This window comes from Saccopteryx leptura, chromosome 7, assembly GCF_036850995.1.
Source record: "Saccopteryx leptura isolate mSacLep1 chromosome 7, mSacLep1_pri_phased_curated, whole genome shotgun sequence".
NCBI classification, from domain to species: Eukaryota; Metazoa; Chordata; class Mammalia; order Chiroptera; family Emballonuridae; genus Saccopteryx; species Saccopteryx leptura.
In genome coordinates, this window is record NC_089509.1 from 120,333,787 (window position 1) to 120,356,694 (window position 22,908).

The 22,908-nt window shown below is 58.1% G+C and overlaps 1 protein-coding gene across 2 annotated transcripts in view; it reads left to right on the forward strand.

Annotated features, from left to right (window-relative positions):
- The first annotated feature begins 3,750 nt into the window (after positions 1–3,750).
- The window catches only part of ANKMY1 (ankyrin repeat and MYND domain containing 1), a 46,322-nt gene continuing 27,164 nt past the window's right edge, over positions 3,751–22,908 (forward strand). For both annotated transcript variants that reach the window (XM_066345710.1, XM_066345711.1), the window contains exons 1-9: positions 3,751–3,834; positions 5,505–5,648; positions 9,206–9,681; positions 10,701–10,917; positions 11,292–11,456; positions 15,889–16,286; positions 18,418–18,589; positions 22,094–22,234; positions 22,610–22,750. In XM_066345710.1, coding sequence (XP_066201807.1) covers positions 3,793–3,834; positions 5,505–5,648; positions 9,206–9,681; positions 10,701–10,917; positions 11,292–11,456; positions 15,889–16,286; positions 18,418–18,589; positions 22,094–22,234; positions 22,610–22,750 — 1,896 coding nt within the window. In that variant the 5' untranslated portion in view covers positions 3,751–3,792. The remainder of the gene's footprint in view (positions 3,835–5,504; positions 5,649–9,205; positions 9,682–10,700; positions 10,918–11,291; positions 11,457–15,888; positions 16,287–18,417; positions 18,590–22,093; positions 22,235–22,609; positions 22,751–22,908) is intronic.

Consider the following 22,908-nt stretch of genomic DNA (forward strand, 5'->3'; position numbering starts at 1 on the left):
AACAGCTGTCTGTGAACTTTGTTTATGAAAACAGGCAACTAAAACTTAAAAGTATCCTACAAACCTGTGTGGATTGAATGGTGAAGTCCTAACTGCTGGTGCCTGTTCATGACCTTATTTGAAAATAGGATCTTTGCAGATGTAATGAAGTACTGGATTTATAAGTCCACTGGGCTAGTAAGTATCCTTATAAAGAGAGGAAGGTCTGGAGACCCTAACACAGAGGAAGGAATAACTTCTGTTAATTTCAGCCTCCCAGTTTGTCATGCTCTGTTACAGTAGCTTCAGGAGACTAATACTTCACCCAGTATAAAAGACTAAACAATAGTTGTGTTTTTTTTAAAAATATAACTATCTCTGGCAATTTGGTGAGATTGGCAAAAAATTCTAAATACTAAAATGTGGTCCAAAAAGAAAAGGTGTTTTGGAAACTTCTATACATTGGAAAAAAAATAATGCATCTCTATCTCCCTCCCCACCCCACCACCAGGGAAGTCCCAACTGCTTCAGCTGCAGAAAGTCTTTGTACTGTTTGCCACCTTTGTGTTTTTGCACATACTTGCCCAGTTCCCTGAAGTGTGCACTCTCTCTCCTGGTCAGAGAACTCCTATGCGTCCTCTGGGACCCTGCTCAGAAATCTCTCCATAAAGTCCTTCCCAGTGACCACGGGCCCTACCTCACCTTGTTCCCCACCATACCACGAGCTCCCCTCCGTGCCTTCCACGAACATCGACTCAACAGATGGCTTTAGCCAGGCATCCTCACACTTTTTATAAAAACCGCCCCCTTTTGCAGTGCTGGTCAACCTGGTCCCTCCCGCCCACTAGTGGGCGTTCCAGCTTTCATGGTGGGCAGTAGCAGAGCAACCAAAAGGCGCTGCGATTGGCCTACCATGAAAGCTGGAATGCCCACCAGTAGGCGGTAGGGACCAGGTTGACCAGCACTGCAAAAGGGGGCGGTTTTTATAAAATGTTTGAGGACGCCTGCTTAGACTCTGGGCAGAGCTTGATCAAATACCAGCTCTACCGCGACCGACCGTGGACAAGTTCATTTATCCCTCGGTTGTGCCTCAGTGTCCTCAGGGCTCTCTTTAGGGGTCCTTGGGAGCACTTCGCCCTGTGTCCCCCTGGGAAGCCCTTGCTCCAGAGGCTGACCCGCCCAGTCTTCTGCTGCACGTCGAGGTCGGGGTCACGAACGACCTGCTGGGTCCCTGCGCTCTCTCCAGCAGCACTCGCGGAGGTGCAGGACCGCTGAAAGGCACCGAGTGGGGGACACCAAGTGGGAGCAGGCGGAGGGGCCAGGGGGCCAGGAATACTGTGCGGTCACGGACAGGCACACCTGGCACCCACCGACCCACGGGCGCCGGGGGCGTGTCTGAGCGCTGAGGGGCGTGCCCGTGGGCGTGTCTTGGCGAGGCCGGGCGTGGGATTGGCGGAGACAGAGCTGGGCGGGTACGTGGGCGGGGTCCGGTCTCCAGGGAAACCCGACGCTCCCGAGCTCTCCAGCGTGGTGGCGGTGGAGGAGGCTGTTGACCCGTCTGCTTTGCTGCTGCTGCTGCTGCTGCGGCGAGCTCGCCGAGCCTCGGAGCCACCCCGCGGCAGGAGCGCGGTTGGGATCCCCGCGGGGAAGCAGCGAGTCCCGGTGAGCCGAAGTCCGGGGAGGGGGGGGGGGTCTCCGAGCTCCGTGGAGGATGGTGATGGGGGCCTAGGCGTGAGTCACACGACCCCGGGGAAGGTGCAGAAATAGATCTGGGACCTGACATGCGTGGTAGGCTCTGAGTTCGGGGCTGGCTGGTAATCGTACCCCAGCGCCCGGTCCCGTCGCACTCGCGGGCTGGCTCCCGCGGACCCCGGGGGAAGGGAGAGCCCGCTCACTGTGTCCCGCTCTCGGGCAATTAGCTGGCGCAGGGCTGACCCCACCACATGGATCTAACTTGTGGTCGTGGGAGGGTGGCCCCGATGGTCCTTCCTGTGGTTCTCATAATACAGAAGGGACAGGAACACCGTTGAAGCTCTGGCAAAAGTGTCCGGGGTTCTAACACAATGTGACTGGGGTGGGGCGCAGCCTTAGTCCCGGTCGGGCTAGGTAGGGGGGCGTTTCTCAAGGCCGATGGGGCTCTGGGCGGTCAGTGGGCGTCGCTAGGAGCCCTGAGAGCTAATGTGGGTCTCTGGCTTTGCTTCCAGGTTCAAAGACGAGAGACATGGAAGGTGGTTATTCCTCAGCCTTATTTTACAAAGTCCCAAATGATGACCGGCTGGAGGGGAGGGGCAGCGAGACTGCTGCCTCTGAGGATTCAAGGACCCTGGACAGCTCCATGCTCTTCAGTAAAAGGTGTGGGAACCCGACCCTTCCACAGCGAGGTCTGAATCTGACCGCGGAGACCAGATTTAGATGGCGTTCAGCTTTGGGGCGGGTGTTAAGAAATCGCTAAAAGTTATTTTATCCTTCAAAAAACTAGTCTCTGGGCCCTGGCCGGTTGGCTCAGTGGTAGAGCGTCGGCCTGGCGTGCAGAAGTCCTGGGTTCGATTCCCGGCCAGGGCACACAGGAGAAGCGCCCATCTGCTTCTCCACCCCTCCCCCCCTCCTTCCTCTCTGTCTCTCTCTTCCCCTCCCACAGCCGAGGCTCCATTGGAGCAAAGATGGCCCGGGCGCTGGGGATGGCTCCTTGGCCTCTGCCCCAGGCGCTAGAGTGGCTCTGGTCGCGACAGAGAGACGCCCCTAGAGCATCGCCCCCTGGTGGGCGTGCCAGGTGGATCCCGGTCGGGCGCATGCGGGAGTCTGACTGTCTCTCCCCGATTCCAGCTTCAGAAAAATACAAAAAACAAAACAAAACAAAACAAAAAAAACCTAGTCTCTGGGGAAATAGAAAAGCCTCAATGTTATGTCAACAGCCACTGTGGAAAATTACCATAATGGGTGACTGCCCCCCACCCCCACCCCACCTGATCTTTGCACCTTTCTCCTAGGCCGCCCCATTCTTCCCCTGCCTTTTCACTCATAACCTCAGGGCATTGGCTTTATTTTCTGCTGTACTTTTAGATAGCAAGAACAGGAAAGAGGCAAGCCCTCCCTGGTACATGTTCTCTGCCCCTGTTGAGCGCCCGCCCACCCACCCACCTCTGCATCCTTCCTTCATCTCACGAGCTCTCTGCCCTCAGACCATCCCTCAGTCTGAAGCCCCCTCCCCTTGTTTAGCCTGTTCATTGGTCCCCAGCATCTGTCCAGGCTCCGCCTCCTGCCCAGCTCTGGGTGGGTGCTGCTGGCTCACAAGGGAAGACCCTGTTGGTGGTAGAGACAACACTGGGCCAGCAAACAGCTGGTGTGGGCAACCGTGGGTCCACTGCCTGGTCCTGCCTCCAAGGCACCTATGCCATCACCCTTGCTAGACAGCCTGACTGGGCTTTCCACTTGCTGTGTGACCCCAGGCAACCACCACACCCTCTCTGCCTCAGTTTCCCTTTTTGGAGAATGGCGATACCAGTAGTTTGTGCCCTGGGGTTGTTGGGAGGGTGAAGTGGGGTGGAGTGGGGTTCTTGACACATAGTCACTCTCAAGACCCCTGGCCAGTTGGCTCTTCCCTCCCACTACCCTACGTCCCCCCTCAGGAGCATGCCAGAGGATCTGGAGGAGAAGGAGGGAGAAGAGGAGGAGGAGGAGGAGGAGGAGGAGGAGAAAGAGCAGTCTGAGGACCCTCTTAGGGAGCAGGACCTGAAGGAGGCGTACGTGCAGCTGGTCCAAGGTGTGCAGGAATGGCAGGATGGCTGTGTCTACCAAGGGCAGTTCGGGCTGGACATGAAGCTGGGGTATGGAGAATTCTCGTGGCCCACCGGCGAGGTAACTGGCTTCCGATGCTTCCTTCCCCCCTTGCCCAGGGCTTGGCCAACCTGGGACTCTCTCTCGCCTTCTGAGCGGGGTGTGATATGAACTCATAGGTCCAGCAATAGTGAGACCTGGAACTTGCCCTGAGCTGGAAAGAGCCTCCAGACCTCACGTGACCAGGGCAGAGGCAGGAGGCAGGGACCTGAGCCGGTGCTGGGCTTCTGTCAGTGACTGTTGGTCACCAGGACATTCATGACTCCAGCACTGACTCCTGTTCAGATTTGTTTCTTAGTTCTCTTCTACCTGACATTGTGGTGTCTCGGTCGAACTGCCCTCTCATGGTTGTGGGGGTGTGTGGATACATCCTGTTTCTTCCTGTCAAGGGAGAGCACGCAGAGGGCCTGGCAGGGACCTGTGGGTCCACCGAACAGATGCTTATGCAGCTGTGGATGCCTGGGAATCAGAGAGGCTGGGAGGCAGAGGGTGTGCCACTCTCCAGCAGTGACCTTGAACATGTTAACTGTTTTGAAGAACAGGACCAAGCACGTCCACTCCTCTTTTGTCTGCGTGGAGGCCGAAGGAGGGGTGGATGGAAGCTTGGGGGCATCACCCAGTGCTGGGCGTGGACAGATGGCTCTCATGCTGAGGGTTAAGTCACCACCTACAGTTCTACACAGTTTACAGTGTAGACTTGTCTATTTTAGTTGCACAGACACTGATACTCCCCACGTCATTGTACACATCGAATGTTGGTGGAAGGTGGCTGTCCCTAGCTTACGGCCTCTCTGCTTGCCAGTGTCCGGCACTGCCAGACTCTCAGGAGAGAGTTCCAGAAGGACCGAAATTAGACCTGGTTGAAATGAAAAGGGCCTTGTTGTAAACCCATCACAGGGGCTCCATAGCCCTCTGCATGACTGGGTTTAGGGTTCTAATGACCCACCCTTTCTCTCCTCACCTTCATGGGTGAAGCAGGGCAAGACTGACCTCCTGCCATCTGGCAAGCCCATGGGGGTGGCATCACACACTCCTGGAAGCAAGAAAAGGCCCCAGCAGGACCCTAGTCTGACTTGGGGACCTAACCCAAATCCCATTTGGGGCTGGGGATCAGGAGTCCTCTGGTTGTCCAGGCTTGGTCACATGTGCAGGGGATAGCATGGTCAGTCCACTGAAAAACCGGTGGCGGAGTCATCACAATTGCCAGAAGAGAAGGGACACTAAGCAGGCAACAGTAGGTGCCCTTCCTGCAGAACATGGACAGTGGACTGAGTGGTGACCAGCCTGCCTCTGGTGCGGATGGCAGCCAGGGTCTCAGTGGAGGGGCAGGCTCCAATAAGCCCACCCCTGACCCAGATGGAGGCCCACATCCACAGCCTTAAGAATGAGAAGTTGTGAGTCAAAGCCACATCTATGTTCCTAGCCTGAGCGCACAGCCTGTCCCCAGGCCATGCGGATGACCCGGAGGCTGGCTCCCTCTCCACTCCCTGGGCTAGCCTGCTGTCCATGAATCTGAGTGGAGGCTGGGCAGGGTGAGAGCTGAGCCCAGCCCACAGCTGACTTTACAACCCCAACTGTCCCCATTTATGCTGGCCTGGAGTGGTGGCTCAGCTGGCAGCCTGTCCTGTAGGGTTCTGGGTGGTGAGGGACAGCTTCTCAGACATGCTCATCCCAGAGTTCTCTATCCACAGTCCTACCGTGGGCAGTTCTACCGGGACCACCGCCATGGCTTTGGCACCTACACATGGCCAGATGGCTCCTCTTTTACTGGCATGTTTTATCTCAGCTACCGAGAAGGCTACGGCACCTTGTACTTGAAGACAAGCCTCTTCCAGGTGAGGGGTGTGGCCCCCGTTTGGAAGGATGGGGCTTCCACTCACAGCTGTGGTGCTGCGTCTGCCTACGTTTCTCTGAGTTCCAACAATGTTGGTTTTAACTATTAACAAATTTTTTTCATTTGTTCTGTCTCATAAAATATAATAGTTTCAGAATAACAAGACAGCGTCATTGCCACCATTATGGTTTCCAGGGACAGTTCAAGACTTCTGGGCCATTCTTTTGTCGACTGGCCTATCCCAGCAGGGATGTGGGTTTAAATCACACAAAGTGATTCCTCTTTGGGACTAACCCACCCCCCAAACATAGAGCCACCTTCACTTGTGTTAGTTTGCTTTCATGTTTTGGAATTCTGTTGTTAAAATCTTGCTCTCGTTTAGTTTTGGAACTATAGGCAAAAGTGATATTTTCCTGGTCAAATCTAGCAAACAAGTCCGCCCAGAGGAGTCCACCCTTTTCTTTACCATCTTCAGCCCTCCCTTGTCACTGTTGATGTTGTACAGCTCGGTCTATATATCTACCAACTTTGAGCACATATGCACACATATTCCTTCCTCCCTCCCCGGGGCCGCACACTCTCCCTCCTTTCCTGCGGTTCCGCGGGAGGGATGGCGACAGGCGGATAGCCCGCAGACAGCGCTATAATCACGGCCTGCTCACAGATCCTGTCATGTTTGCCGGTGACCTCTGGGATGCTTTCCTAGGAATGAGGTTGCTTGCTCAAAAGTAAACACTGCAGGCCCTGGCCGGTTGGCTCAGTGGTAGAGCTTCGGCCTGGCGTGCAGAAGTCCCGGGTTCGATTCCCGGCCAGGGCACACAAGAGAAGCGCCCATTTGCTTCTCCACCCCTCCCCCTCTCCTTCCTCTCTGTCTCTCTCTTCCCCTCCTGCAGCCAAGACTCCATTGGAGCAAAGATGGCCCGGGCGCTGGGGATGGCTCCTTGGCCTCTGCCCCAGGCGCTAGAGTGGCTCTGGTCGCAACAGAGCGACGCCCCGGAGGGGCAGAGCGTCGCCCCCCGGTGGGCGTGCCGGGTGGATCCCGGTCGGGCGCATACGGGAGTCTGTCTGACCGTCTCTCCCCTTTTCCAGCTTCGGAAAAATACAAAAAAAAACCACAATTAAAAAGTAAACACTGCAGACCCTGCAAAAGAAGATGTCTACTAAGAAGGGCTTTTGGTGGCTAACTGTGTTCAAGTTAAAACAAACAAACAAACAAAACCAGGACCTAGCAGCCATTTCTACACAGGGGCCTCATACAAATTTGCAGGGAGAAGCCTACACTCAACCACCTTCCTCGGCTCTGAACCGGCTGCCTGCACTGTTTCTGCCCCTGAGCCCGCCTTTATAAAGGAGTCCCTGGAATCTTATCTCAACCAATAGGACTGAGGCTCTCCCCATTCAATTGGAGCCCTGCAGCTATAGCCCTCATCAACATCTTCACTGGCCAATCAGAGCAGCTCCATTTTGACCAATCAGGACAGTGTCTTTTGGACCAATCAAACTACAAGGATTTGGAATCCTCATTTGCATGACGATGGACCAATCAGGGACAAGGGGCAGGGACTTCTAGTTATATCAGCCAACGCCCCGTGGGGACTGGGAGCATGCTTTCCACCAGAGAATGAGTTTCCATAGGTGAGGTTAAAGCCCATATCTGATGCTATATTTTGCCCTTTGCCCTTTAGAGCAGGGAGGTGCTGTCTAGCCAGAGAGGGACCTGGCCCCAGGGCTGCCCCAGAGCTGTGCTGTATTGCAGTTGAGCTATTTCACACCAAATAAAGTTTCCTTCTTGACTGTACCTTAAATTGGGGACTGGCACCATTTCTGTTCAAGTTGAATTGGTGCCAGTGACCATCTGTTGATAACACAGACTAAAACAGAAAATTAAACACCTGCAGGCGGTTGTCTGTGGACACACCCTCCCTATTTAACCACTGGGTGAGGATGATTAGCACTGGGTGCTGTGTGACCACATTTGCGATTATAGCTCTGTGAGAGGTTATTTCCTCACTAAAATGACTAGACCTGGTGCCCCTAGGTCTGGGGTCCAAGCAGCTCGGACCCTGCATAGATCTTCAGCCACTGCTTGTCCCTCTACCCGCTTTTCTTGCCCTGCCTCCAGTCTTTCTGCCAAGTACATCGATCGTAGTGGCCTTGCATCTACTCAGTGGCACTCCAGAGCTATGTGCTAGGCCACCCACCTCACCTCTGTCCACACCTCGTGCTCCCTCTTGCCTCGCCTGGCCACCGTCACAGAGTTTGTCTGGTGGCACTTGTGCCCATTGTAATTCTAGATTCTTCCAGAAATACCCCAATCCCTTTGTGTAATTCATTCCGTCTTCTGCCACCTGTTGTGGACTGGGTCTTCTTTACTGGCGGCACCTGTGCCCCGAGCCTACCGGCAGAGCTGCTCAGATGCGTGTGTTGAACGGATGGAGAACGGACACAGGAGCTGGTGATTCTAGTTCACCGATGAGGCTGTGCTCAGGGAGCGACCCGTGGTTCCCGCTGTTTCAGCTCGGGATGGTTTCCTCTGCCTTCCCATGACCTCCAGGCGTCCTTCAACACCCTTGCAGGGAAGATCCCGTGCAGGGAACTCTGGTCTCAAGTTCCCTTGTCTTGGGGGCTGCATTTGCCCATTGTTTCTCATCTCTTCCTCCTGGCTCTTCTGTCTCCGTACCTGGTGGAAGCATCCAGAAAGGAGCAGGTGGCCCTGGCCGGTTGGCTCAGTGGTAGAGTGACGGCCTGGCGTGCAGGAGTCCCAGGTTCGATTCCCGGCCAGGGCACACAGGAGAAGTGCCCATCTGCTTCTCCACCCCTCCCCCTCTCCTTCCTCTCTGTCTCTCTCTTCCCCTCCCACAGCCAAGGCTCCATTGGAGCAAAGTTGGCCCGGGAGCTGGGGATGGCTCCTTGACCTCTGCCCCAGGCGCTAGAATGGCTCTGATTGCGGCAGAGGGATGCCCCAGATGGGCAGAGCATCGCCTCCAGGTGGGCATGCCGGGTGGATCCTGGTCGGGTGCATGCGGGAGTCTGTCTGACTGCCTCCTCGTTTCCAACTTCAGAAAAATACCAAAAAAAAAAAAAAAAAAAAAAAAAAGAAAGGAGCAGGAATTGCTGCATTTTTCCAGGTTCATGGGCAGCAAGGCTGGGCTCCTCCTCCTCCTTCTTGGCCAAACCTGCTGGGGTCTGTCTGACCCAGAGCTTGATGCCTCCGCCCACACGCTGTCGGGGCACCTGAGCTGGGTGCCCAGTGTTAGAGCTGAAATGAGCCTGTCATGGCATCCCCAACACACCTCCACCCGAGACCCTGGTCCTGTCTGCACCCTCTCAGAAAGGCCACCTCTGACCACGCTGGGTCCGCAGTACATCCTCCCTGGAAGCGTCCGGTTCTGCATGGGCGTCCCTGTGCCTGGGACATCCAAAGCCTCAACGACTCTTTGTTGAGGGAATGAGTACATTTCTTAGGAATAAGTCCTCTTCTTTTAATTTTAAGAAACTGGCCGCAAAGCCTACAACCCTGCTGAGTCCCCCTCTGTCCCACCGGCTCCTGTTTCGCAGGGGCTGTACAAAGCAGACACGCGGTTCGGGCCGGGCATCGAGACCCACCACGACGGCAGCCAGGACGTGGGGCTCTGGTTCCGGGAGCACTTGGTCAAGCTGTGCACGGAGACACCCGGTGGCTTCTCCATCCGCAGTCGCCCCGAGTTCGCGGGCTTCCTGGCTCACTCTCCTGCGAGAACCCGCCTCTCCGAGGAGGAGGAGGCCATGCGGTGGGACCTGCACGAGGAGCAGGACCCATTTTTCTACGACTACAAGCGGCTCCTGCTGAACGATGACCTCACTCTGCCTCCGGACGTGTACATCTACTCGACCGACAACACCCACATGCCCGTGACCCGCTCCTTCCTCAGGGACCTGGACGCCCGGATCTTCCTGCGTGATGTCCCTCCAAGTGCGGAGGACGACGAACCCTGGCTCATCAAGAACGAGACCCCTTTGATGGTGAAAATGCAGAAGCAAGCTTACAAGTTCAGGTGATTGGGGCTGCCATTCTTACCCGGCGTTGGACGGTCCCCTCTCCTGGCTGAGTGGCTCTTGGGGTGTTTGTCACGTTGACATCAATAGGCTTTTCTTTTCTTTTTGTATTTTTCTGAAGCTGGAAACGGGGAGAGACAGTCAGACAGACTCCCGCATGCGCCCGACCGGGATCCACCCGGCACGCCCACCAGGGGGCGATGCTCTGCCCCTGGGGTGGGGGGGTCGCTCTGCCGCAACCAGAGCCACTCTAGCGCCCGGGTAGAGGCCAAGGAGCCATCCCCAGCGCCCGGGCCATCTTTGCTCCAATGGAGCCTCGGCTGCGGTTACTTATGATCCACTCATATATCCACCCACCCACCCACCCACTTATTCATCCATTGAGTCTTCAGTGCATCACTCCATCCGTCATGCGAACACCAGCTGAGCCTTTAGTTGTTGGTAACTACTGGGTACAGAAGCTCCATGAAACCACAGGTTCCTGGCCGTGAAGGAGGTCGTGTGTTCCCGGCTGTGAGAGAGGTTGTGTGTAACAGGAGGCTTTGGTGTGTGTGGTGAATGGGCCGTGGGACTTGCACATTCTCCACTCAGACAGGAAAGTGAACGAGCAGAGGTGGGTTGTGGTTGCTTGGTGCCGGCTGCCGGACCCGTGTGTGTGTGTGTGTGTGTGTGGCATGCGTGTGCCTGGCTCCCCCCCCAGGACCCCTGCTGTGGGAGCCCTTTCCCAGGCACACACAGAGGGACTGAATAAGTCAGGGACGTGGGTCTGCTCGCAGCCGTTGCTGCCCAGGGCAGACAGACGCTGACCCTGAGCACCTTCCCCTGCAGGCAGCGTGTCCCCCACACCCAGGCTGACTGTGGCTGGCCAGCGAGGCAGCCCCCAGGGCTGAGGGCGAGGGGAGGGGAGCAGGCTGGGCAATGCAAGGGCCGAGGAAGGGGAGAAGGTGTGGGAGGGTGCATGCAGGGTGCCCCCTTTGGTGGCAGATGGCAGGTCCACCGAAGCTCCCCGTGTTGCCAGGAACAAGAGGGCACACTCCCTCTGGAAGATGGACGCCATCCTGGAGGGGGACCGGAGGGGCTTCGCGCGCCGCGGCCCCAAGGAGCAGCTTGCCGAGGAGCTGTTCCTGAAGGTGGAGGAAGGGGACCACGACTGGACATACAGGACCCTGAGGGACAACCTGGTCAGCCCCAACGTGGCCGACGCGCGGGGCTACACTGTGCTCGCGGCGGCCGCGGTGAGTGCCCCCCCCCCCCCGTGTCTGCTGCGGGGTCGCCCTGCAGGGGCCCTGACCCTTGAGGTCCCAGGCAGTGGCACCCTTGGGTGAGTAGGGGACGTCCCCTCTCCCCTCGGCGAAGCCGCAGCCCCCCCAGTCCCCGTGGGATGCGCAGTCCCGTGGAAAGGGTGAGGGCGTGTCCCCTTCCCACGCCTCGGTCACGTGTCCGACGTCCCCGCGCCGAGCCCAAGCGAGAGCGTGCGTCGCGGTCTCTGAGCTCAGGCCGGCACGGGGCCGCGCTCGGGGAAGCCGTTTTCCACGTGAGCGCCACCTGCCCGTCTGACCCCTTGCTGAGGGTGTCTGCTGTCCGCGTCAGACTGGCCTCCTCCCTCCAGGCTCACGGCCACACGAACATTGTCAGCCTGCTGCTGGACCACGGGGCCGACGTCAACAAGTGCACGGACGAGGGCCTCACGCCCCTGGGCACGTGCTTCGTCCTGTACTACCCCTCCGAGTCCTTCAAGCCCAACATCGCGGAGAGGACGGTGCCCAAGTGCCAGGTCAGCCCGTGGGCCCCGCAGTGTGGCTCAGAGCCTGCTGTCCACCTGTCCACTTGCCCCCACCCCCACCGTCCATCCCTGTGTCTGTCTGCCCAGACTCCCTTCCTTGCATGGACCAGGTTCACACGGAGTGAATTAAGGCTTGTGGCCGCGAGGCCAGAAGCAGGGCGGAGCCTGCACACTCCCTGTGGTGTCCTGAGCTCATTGCCAGGATGCCAAGGGACCTATGTCCTTGTGAGCCACGTGCACAGCAGCTGGGGCCCCGGGACCCCCCCTGTGGCCCTCAGGAAAGGGGACACGCAGGGAGAGAGGAGGGGGGGCCGCCTGTGCCTGAATGTCCCTGGGTGAGCGCTGGTTTGGACCGCTTCTGGTTTTCGTGGGCGACGTTTCGGTCAACAACAATGTGCACACGATGGGGACACAGCACACAGCCCAGGAGTGAGTGCGCTGTCCCACCTGGACTAGACTCATGGGAGTGCCCCTGTGATGTTGGTGTGACGATGAAATCACCTAAGGACACATTACTTAGGATGTGTCCCCATTGTTCAGTGGCCCATGACAGATACCCAGAAGTGGAATTGTGGTTCATAGGACAGTCCTATGCTTAATATATCTGTTGGGGAACCTTCAAACTCTTCTCTGCTTGGTGACATTCCTGCCCCCATTTCAGTCCAGACTCAAGGACAAGTCACCGTGCAGGGGCCAGGTCTCTGCAGCGTGGGCAGAGCTGCTGTCCACATCTCCTGAGCGCGGGCAGAGGGGCCACCCCTGCAGTGGGGGGGGTGCTCCCACCTCTCAGAAGCAGACCCTGGGCCCTGAGTGTCAGCCACATGAGGTGCAGCTGATGTCCACTAGAAAAGCCATCGGAGAGGCCGAGGGCTTCCTCTGATGGTGGCTTTGGTGACTTCAACCTGGGGAACGTCCCTGTGGCTGGACTTGTCTTGATTCACGTCTCACTCCCCCAGCCTCAGTCTCTTCTGTCGCTTTCTCCAGAGAAGGCTTCGCTCAGCTCAGGCTGCACCCCCAGCCGAGTCCTTTGGATGCCCCTACTCTGTTGTTCTTTCTTTTTCTTTTTCTCTTTTTTTTTTTGTGTGTGTGTGTGAGAGACAGAGACAGAGACAAAGAGAGAGGGGGACAGACAGACAGGAGGTGAGAGAGATGAGAAGCATCAATTCTTCATTGCGGGACCTTAATTGTTCATTGATTGCTTTCTCATATGTGTCTTGACTGGGGGCTGCAGCAGACTGAGTGACCCCTTGCTCAAGCCAGTGACCTTGGGCTCAAGGTGAGCTTTGCTCAAACCACATGAGCCCACGCTCAAGCTGGCAACCTCGGGGTCTAGAACCTGGATCCTCCACATCCCAGTCCGATGCTCTATCCACTGCGCCACCACCCAGTCAGGCTACTCTGTTTTTCTTGGTCAGAAGTTGTTCACTTATAATAACAACCGACTTCCAAGGTCAAAGGTGACCTTGCGAGCAGAGGTAGCCATCATTCCTGTGGAGTCGCCTTCAGTGACCGCTTCCGGGACTGATGGGGCTGGCTGGTGGCCGCAGCCTCTCCAAGCCCAGAGGGCATGGGCTCAGGGCAGCCAGTGGAGTCCGTGGAGGAGCGAGCAGAGCAGAGCAGAGGAGGGGACTGAAGGGGGTAACAGAGGCCGAGCATCCTCGGGGACCTGGTACCTAGAGGAGTTCTCATACGCTTCGAGTAAATTAATTCTTGATAAAGGAGTCAGACCCATAAAGCCTTTGACTACCGTTCTTGAAATTCTTGTAAACATCACTCCTTTACTTTGTTTTTAAACTTTTTATTCTGAGAAATATTAGATATACACAAAAGAAAGTGCAGTGGACTTCTGTGGACCTGTCGCCTGGATGGCTGTCCCCCACGTGTGGCCCATCCCACCTCCCCCGCACTGCCCGCCCCGATGCCCAGCTGGTCGTTCATCAGAGCGCGTTCTCCACCGATAGCTTCGAACACAAGGACCCCCCTGTGCGTCTCTGCCAGCAAAGGACACATCTTCTGCTTGCCTTTTTAACACAACCACAAACTATTATCTCAGCTTAAAAAACGAAGTAGAATTTCCTACTGTCCTCTGATATCCGTCTGAGTTCAGTTTCCCGGGGTTCTGTCATGAACTATCCCCTGAATGGACTTATACGGACCCGGATCCGAACCAGGTCGCATGCTCCGTGCGGCTGGTGAAGTTCTGTGCCTCTTTCGGTCCTTAAAGTCTGCATCCCCCTCGCCCCACATCCTGCCCGCTATTTGTTAGAGAAACTGGGCTGTCTTTCCTCTCTGTGGGGATAGGCCTCTCCTCTGACCCCTGCACTGCTGCGCAGTGAGAGCCACTCACAAATGTGAGCTAGTGTGGGGTCCCCTGAAGCAGGGCTGTCCTTGCAGGTGAGACCATGAGAACATGGCTGCATCAGTCATTATGTACCATGGTGGCTGGTTTGTGTTGCAGTGCTGAAGTCCCCAAAACCTCAACTATTCACAGGAAAAGAAAACCCCCAAAACAATCACAGATGGCTGGACCCCACCCCCAGTATGTCTGCTTCAGTGCGTCTGGGGTGGGACCCAGGAATGTGCATTGCTGGCAGTGCTGATGCTGTCTGGGGTCCGTCCCCACTTGGAGAAGGGAGGCTTTGGAGCCCAGACAAGGAGCGGTGTCGCCCAGCAAAACGTGCTGTAAGCTGCAGCGTGGGGGCGCCCCGTGTAGGTTTTAAATCTTTCTAGGAGCCACATGGAAAAGTTAAAAGGGTGGACTTAATTTTGTTGATATACTTTTTTTTATTTTTTATTTTTTTTATTTATTCATTATAGAGAGGGGGGAGGGAGAGAGAGAGAGAGAGAGGGAGAGAGAGAGAAGGGGGGAGGAGCAGGAAGCATCAACTCCCATATGTGCCTTGACCAGGCGAGCCCAGGGTTTTGAACCGGCAACCTCAGCATTTCCAGGTTGACGCTTTATCCACTGCGCCACCACAGGTCAGGCTTTATTGATATACTTTACTTAACCTGGGATGTCCACCATCTATCACTCCTATGAATCCTGAAAAAGAAGATACCTACTAAGAAGGGCTCCTAGTGGCTAACCGGGCTCAAACAAAACCAAGCAAGCAAGCAAACAAACAAAACAGCTTAGCAGCCATCCTGCACAGGGGACTTTCATGCAAACAGCCCTTCAGGGGGAAGCCTGCACTGAACTACCGGCCTGCAACCTGAGCCAGCCCTTATAGAGCAGTTCCCGGAATCCTATTCCAACCAATAGGAACGAGGCTTTTCCCTTTCCAATTGGAGCTGCGCAGCCGTATCATAGACAGCTTCACCAATCACTCAGAGCAGCTCATTTCTGACCAATCAGGACAGTGTCTTTTGGACCAATCAAAACTGCAAGGATTTTGAGTCCTTATTTGCATGAAGACGGGCCAATCAGGACCAGGGGTGGGAACTTCTGTCTATATAAGCCAGCTCCCCTCTGGCTTGGCACTTTCCATTTCCATTAGAGAATGAAGACTGACTGTTTTTTGTTTGTTTGTTTGTTTGTTTGTTTTGGCTTGTGCTGACACACAGATGATGTCTTTCAGGAGTAGAGCAGAGCTGTCTAGCTGAGAGGGGTCTGGCCCAAGGGCTGCCTCCTAACAGCGCTATTTTCACAGCCTTGCTGTATCACTGTTGAGTTGAAAAACCACTGATATAAAGATTCCTTCACTCCATCCCAAACTGGGGATGCCAGTTGTAGTTGAATTGGTGCCAACGGCCATCGGTTGACACTTCGGTATGTAGCCAGCGGGGAGACACTTCATGGTTTTACTCTGGTGTCTTCACACTTCCATGCGCCCCGTACTGGAGCTGTTAGCACGCGTGGCTGCCGTCTCTCGGGTCCCTGTGCGGTGCCTCCAAGTCATGCGCTCCCTTTCTGTGGGTTGTTTTTTGTTTTTTTTTGTTTTTTATTTTTACAGTGACAGTGAGTCAGAGAGAGGGATAGACAGGGACAGATAGGAATGGAAAGAAATCAGAAGCATCAATCATCAGTTTTTCGTTGCGACACCTTAGTTGTTCATTGATTGCTTTTTCATATGTATCTTGACCACGAGCCTTCAGCAGACCGAGTAACCCCTTGCTCAATCCACCGACCTTGGGTCCAAGCTGGTGAGCTTTGCTCAGACCAGATGAGCCCGCGCTCAAGCTGGCAACCTCATGATCTCGAACCTGGGTCCTCCGCATCCCAGTCCAATGCTCTATCCACTGCGCCACCGCCTGGTCAGCCTTCTGTGGGTTTTTGAGAAGGTACACGGGCACTCCTACATCAGCCCTGTTAGGCCAGGTCCTGTGAGGGCCACTCTCGCCATGAGCGCTGGTCCTTGCTGAAGATTGTTGTCGAATGGGGCTGCTGCTCTAATCTAATCATGTTTTTCTGTGCTTTCCAAAGGGAGCTACAAAATTCCCCGTGACTCCAAACTGCTCCCTCGCATTCTGCTCTTCGGGCTCAATCTACGACAAGCCTGACAAGCTGGCGCTCACCCCAAACCACCAGAAGTCCAGCGACTTGGGGGACAGCCCCCGGAAGTGGGCGTCTGCGTCCCCCAGGAGCAGTGTCAGCCACCCGGACAAGGGGCCGGACAGCGTGCCGGGGACCCGGGACAGCGGCACGCCGTGCAGCGACGGGACCAACTTCGAGTCCAACCGCTGCGTGCGGGACTTCTCCATCGAGCTGTCGCGGGACGTGCTGGAGAGGAGCGCCCGGGCCCACAGCGTGCTCCAGAGGCCCTCTGGCGAGACCGGCGCCGACCCAGGGACCATGAGGCAGCTGGCGCTGTCCATGACCAAGTAGGTGGCTGCTGTGTGGGTGGCGGGCCAAGGGTCGCGCTGAGGGTGAGCTGCAGGCTCAACATCGCTTCCCTGCTCCCGGGGGAGGTGGTGTTTTTAGTGCCTGCGTCTTATTTCTATGGGATTTTGGGGTCCTTGTCTGGTGGCTTGGTGCTGGGGGCCTGGCTATGGCTCCTAAGGGACGAGCAGGGGAAAGTCCAGGAGTGGGTCCTAGACTGGCACATGGGCAGTGGGCACCACATGCTTGTCCGTGCACACACACACACACACAGCCACGGTCTAGACCAGCGGTTCTCAAAGTGTGTTCCATGTACCCTGGTCTGTCTCAGACCCTTTCAGGGAATCTGGGAGGTTGACACAATTCTCATAGTGATCCTGAGACTGGTGTGACAGTCATGTGATGGTTGTGACAGTCTTATGACTGTTGTGTGACATTTCCCCTTTTTTGGTGACAGAGACAGAGAGAGGGACAGCTAGGGATAGACAGCCAGGAAGGGAAGAGAGATGAAAAAGCATCAATTCTTCATTGTAGCACCTTAGTGGTTCACTGATTGCCTTGATTGGGGGGGGGGGGTACAGCTGAGCAAGTAACCCCTTGCCCAAGTCAGCGACCTTTGAGCTCAAGCCGGTGACCCCGCGCTCGAGCTGGTGAGCCCAAGTTCAAGCCGGGTGAACCCGCTCTCAAGCCGGTGACCTCGAGATTTCGAACCTGGGTCCTCCGCATCCCACTCCGACGCTCCATCCACTGCGCCACCGCCTGGTCGGGTAGCGTCTCTTCAGTCACACACGCCCAAGACAGCGCCAGCTTCACTTGGAATCACACTAACTTGCCTTAGTGTGCCTTAGGAACCACTAACTTACTACATCCTGACTGCGGAGGACTTGCCCCATGACGTCCTGTGTGACACGAGGGTGAGGACCCCCGGAGCGCGTCTGTCTGCTGCAAACCGCCGCTGGCAGGTTTCGGGGGAAGCACTTCAAGGGCTTGAGCTGCATGTGGAGCTGCCACCCTCTCCTCACCGGCCGCTGCCCGCAGGTAGCTTCCACTTGAAGGACTGTGGACATGGCGCTTTGACAGTAATGACATCCCAGCGTTCAAGTGACAATGAAGAGTTTTGGAGCATTTGCACGCACCACACATTGTGTAGGACACGTGTCCACCGGGGGCGAGGGGGGGTGTCTCAGGCAGTCTGTCCACGTGACGAAGTCCTGATGTCACTTGGGTAAGAGCGATCTTCCACAAAATCCAGAGGGCGATTTTCCACAAAAATATTTTATGTTGCTGTGCCATGGGGTAGTTCTTGTTCCTTTTTAAATGTATTAGTAAGCTTTTAAAAAATTCTGTTTTAATTTATAATACAGCAGAAATGGATGGATAGAACCCATGTCAAAAAAAAAAAAAAAAAAAGCTTTTCAGGGTCCTCAAAGAATTTTAAGAGTGGAAGGGCATCCCGAGAGCAGGGAGTTTGAGAACCGCTGCTCTAGAGTGACCCGGGGTCCCTCCACCACCCTCCTGTCCGCCCCTCCCTGGTGGGCCAGCGGGATCCGCAGAGCCGCTACCTGCCCGCCCCCCTGCTGTCCTCACCATGGGCTCAGCTCCTCAGTGTGGCCACTCTCCTCCCTGACCGTCTCCCTGCCCAGCGGGGCCGCCAGCCCAGGTCTCAGCCCAGCCCCCCTCCAGCCCTGTACGTCTCATGTAGAGACGAGTGTGTGGGGGCCTGTGCGTGCTGTGTACGTGCCTGCATGCGCGTATGTGGTGTGGTGTGTAATCGTGTACGTGTGTGTGGGGGCCTGTGCGTGTTGTGTACATGCCTGCATGCACGCGTGTGTGTGTGGTGTGGTGTGTAATCGTGTACGTGTGTGGGGGGGCCTGTGCGTGCTGTGTACGTGCCTGCATGCGCGTATGTGGTGTGGTGTGGTGTGTACTTGTGTACGTGTGTGTAAGGGCGTGTGTGTGCATTGCTGGTGTGCATGGCACCACCTCACACTGCTCTGTGTCATAACCTTGCCGCCACCCCAGAAGGGAGCTGGTCCCCACCCCACACTCCACTTAGCAGGGGACCTCAATGAGGCTAAGTGACCGGGGTGCCTCCCCTCCGGCCGGTGACCGTGTCACGCTGCTTCCTCCCAGACAGAGAAACAGGTGGCTGACCATCAACCTCCTGCTGCGCAGAGGCGCTGACCCCAACCTGTGCCGCGTGCCCGTGCAGGTCCTGTTCTTCGCCGTGAAGGCGGGGGACGTGGACGGGGTGAAGCTGCTGCTGGGACACGGCGCCAGGACGGACATCCAGTTCCCCCCGCAGGTAGGGCCCCGCGGCAGGGCCGGACCGAAGGGGCAGACAGGCAGGGGCAGGGTGGGAGGGGCCCCGCGCAGGGCAGGACCGAAGGGGTAGATAGGCAGGGGCAGGGTGGGAGGGGCCCCGCGCAGGGCAGGACCGAAGGGGCAGACAGGCAGGGGCAGGGTGGGAGGGGCCCCGCGCAGGGCAGGACCGAAGGGATAGATAGGCAGGGGCAGGGTGGGAGGGGCCCCGCGCAGGGCAGGACCGAAGGGGCAGGGTGGGAGGGGCCCCGCGGCAGGGCCGGACCGAAGGGGCAGACAGGCAGGGGCAGGGTGGGAGGGGCCCCGCGCAGCGTGAGGTCAGAGCATCCGGTTCTGGAGCTCCTGGGTCATCTGTCTTCCTGCGCTGGTCCCGGGAGCGCTCGGCCCTGCTGTGTCTGGAGGGCGTCCAGGGTACACAGGCTGGTGCTTTTGTTTGACCTCAGGCGTTACTCTCAGGGGCAGGCGGCTCTCACCGTGCAGGCCCCTTGGCTGGGCCGTTTCTTCCCTTCTGTTCCGAGAATAAGGTCAAAGGGTGCAGGAGAGGAAAGTAAAATTTGTGTAAGACCCAAGATGATTCATGACAGCTTTTTTTTAAAAAAAAATTTATTTATTTTTACAGAGACAGAGAGTGAGTCAGAGAGAGGGATAGACAGGGACAGACAGACAGGAACGGAGAGATGAGAAGTATCAATCATTAGTTTTTCGTTGTGTGTTGCGACACCTTAGCTGTTCATTGATTGCTTTCTCATATGTGCCTTGACCGCGGGCCTTCAGCAGACTGAGTAGCCCCTTGCTTGAGCCAGCGACCTTGGGTTCAAGCTGGTGGGCTTTTGCTCAAACCAGATGAGCTTGTGCTCAATCTGGCGACCTCGGGGTCTCAAACCTGGGTCCTCTGCATCCCAGTCCGACGCTCTATCCACTGTGCCACCGCCTGGTCAGGCTGATGACACCTTTTTAAGTTGACGGACTGGGCTCCAGCTTTGGGAAACTAAGGTCACGGCCTTTAAACTTGGCACAGACATCCCTCGTCCGCCCGCGCACCCGCCCACCCACTGTCTCCCCATCGAGAATCAATGCAAATGGAAGTTGTGCTTCATTAATGTGTCTGAGTGGGTGGCATTCCAGCAGCAGGAGACTGCCCAGTCCCCTCGTGCACAGGGCGTCGAGGTCAGGGTTTCCGGGGCCCCTCCTGCTCCTGCAGGGTCCTGCTTGGAGGGTCGGTGAGTCCTCTTCCTCTGGCCGGGGGCGCCGTGTGCTCCTGGTCGGGGTCTCTCTCTGAGCTGGCTGTGCCCCCTCCAGGACCAGCCCCCCGGCTGAGCGTCCTAGAGACAGTCCTCCAGGGGCTCTCAGCCAATGGTCAGAGGGCTGCAGTAAGTGGACGACAGGCCTGGGGTAGGGACTGGCGTCAGGAGCTGCGTGGCCAGCTCTGCTATGGCGCCTGAACCGGGGCCTCGCAGGGAGGGCAGGGACTCTTCCTGCACGGCCGTCCTGGTCCTGGCAGACGGAAGCACCTTGTGGATTGGAAAGGACATGTCCATAGTCCGCTGTGGGTGGTCCTTGTTGTCCTGAATGTTGGGACACGGCTGACGGGACCACAGTGCTATGGGTGGGGTCCCAGGACCGGCACGGGGCTCTCACCCTGGACAGGCCCTCTCCGCCTGTGCACCACGGGGAGACGCTCACCGGGCACTGTGCCCTCACCCTGGACAGGCCCTCTCCGCCTGTGCTCCATGGGGAGACGCTCACCGGGCACTGTGCCCTCACCCTGGACGGGCCCTCACCGCCTGTGCTCCATGGGGAGACGCTCACCGGGCACTGTGCCCTCACCCTGGACAGGCCCTCTCCGCCTGTGCTCCATGGGGAGACGCTCACCGGGCACTGTGCCCTCACCCTGGACAGGCTCTCTCCGCCTGTGCACCATGGGGAGACTCTCACCGGGCACTGTGCCCTCACCCTGGACAGGCCCTCTCCGCCTGTGCACCATGGGGAGATGCTCACCGGGCACTGTGCCCTCACCCTGGACAGGCCCTCTCCGCCTGTGCACCACGGGGAGATGCTCACCGGGCACTGTGCCCTCACCCTGGACAGGCCCTCTCCGCCTGTGCACCATGGGGAGATGCTCACCGGGCACTGTGCCCTCACCCTGGACAGGCCCTCTCCGCCTGTGCACCATGGGGAGATGCTCACCGGGCACTGTGCCCTCACCGTGGACAGGCCCTCTCCGCCTGTGCACCACAGGGTGACGCTCACCAAGCACTGTGCCCTCACCCTGGACAGGCCCTCTCCGCCTGTGCACCACGGGGTGACGCTCACCAGGCACTGTGCCCTCACCCTGGATGGGCCCTCACCGCCTGTGCACCACGGGGTGACGCTCACCAAGCACTGTGCCCTCACCCTGGACAGGCCCTCTCCGCCTGTGCTCCATGGGGAGACGCTCACCGGGCACTGTGCCCTCACCCTGGACAGGCCCTCTCCGCCTGTGCTCCATGGGGAGACGCTCACCGGGCACTGTGCCCTCACCCTGGACAGGCCCTCACCGCCTGTGCTCCATGGGGAGACGCTCACCGGGCACTGTGCCCTCACCCTGGACAGGCCCTCTCCGCCTGTGCTCCATGGGGAGACGCTCACCGGGCACTGTGCCCTCACCCTGGACAGGCCCTCTCCGCCTGTGCTCCATGGGGAGACGCTCACCGGGCACTGTGCCCTCACCCTGGACAGGCCCTCTCCGCCTGTGCACCATGGGGAGATGCTCACCGGGCACTGTGCCCTCACCCTGGACAGGCCCTCTCCGCCTGTGCACCATGGGGTGACGCTCACCGGGCACTGTGCCCTCACCCTGGACAGGCCCTCTCCGCCTGTGCACCATGGGGAGATGCTCACCGGGCACTGTGCCCTCACCCTGGACAGGCCCTCTCCGCCTGTGCACCATGGGGAGATGCTCACCGGGCACTGTGCCCTCACCCTGGACAGGCCCTCTCCGCCTGTGCACCACGGGGTGACGCTCACCAAGCACTGTGCCCTCACCCTGGACAGGCCCTCTCCGCCTGTGCACCACGGGGAGACGCTCACCGGGCACTGTGCCCTCACCCTGGACAGGCCCTCTCCGCCTGTGCACCACGGGGTGACGCTCACCGGGCACTGTGCCCTCACCCTGGACGGGCCCTCTCTGCCTGTGCACCATGGGGAGACGCTCACCGGGCACTGTGCCCTCACCCTGGACGGGCCCTCTCCGCCTGTGCACCATGGGGAGATGCTCACCGGGCACTGTGCCCTCACCCTGGACAGGCCCTCTCCGCCTGTGCACCATGGGGAGATGCTCACCGGGCACTGTGCCCTCACCCTGGACAGGCCCTCTCCGCCTGTGCACCATGGGGAGACGCTCACCGGGCACTGTGCCCTCACCCTGGACAGGCCCTCTCCGCCTGTGCACCACGGGGAGACGCTCACCGGGCACTGTGCCCTCACCCCTCCCGTGTCCCCCCTGCAGTTGGGGGCCCTGACCCCCCTCCACATTGCCGCTGCCCTTCCCGGGGAGGAGGGTGTCCAGATAACAGAGCTGCTACTCCACGCCATCACGGACGTGGATGCCAGGGCCACCGACCAGGACGACGTGCACAGACAGGGCAAGGTGGGCCGTCGGCCACGCGGAAGCGGGACGCTGGGGGGCTCGGGGGTCACTCTGTAGACAGTGTCATCGTTTAGTTCAGAATTTCACTTGTCCTTAAAGAGGCTGAGTGACGCTTTGTGCGCCCGGGACAAGCCCAGCTCAGCAGAGCGCGGGGGGGTGGGGGGGGTGAGCCCCGGGGGAGAGGCCGGTGCACGCGCACCCCACGCTGGAGGGGGTCACGGGAGGCCGCCTCAGACCCACGGTCGGGGAGCACATCTGTGCGTGAGCTTGCACCCGAAGGGACCCGTGGCCCCACCCGGTGGGGCAGGTGGCAGGTCTCTGGGCACTTGGGGGAGGGGCTTGGGTCCAGGGCCTGACCCCTCCGTCTGCACACAGCTGGACCTGCTGCCTTCGAGCCTGAAGCTCAGCAACGAGGTGGGCCCGCCCCGCGCCTACTACGGCACGCACACGTCTGTCCTCGACGAGGGGGGCAGGACGGCCCTGCACGTGGCCTGCGAGCGGGAGGACAACCACAGGGTGAGCGGGCCTCCTCCGGCGGGCGCTGCGTGTGCCGGGGTGTGTGTGCCCTGGGTGTGCACGCCCGAGTGCATTTACATGAGTGTGCACGTGTGTTTTCCCATGTGTGCACACGTAACTATGTATGTGAGCATGTCTGTGTGAGTTGTACTTATAGT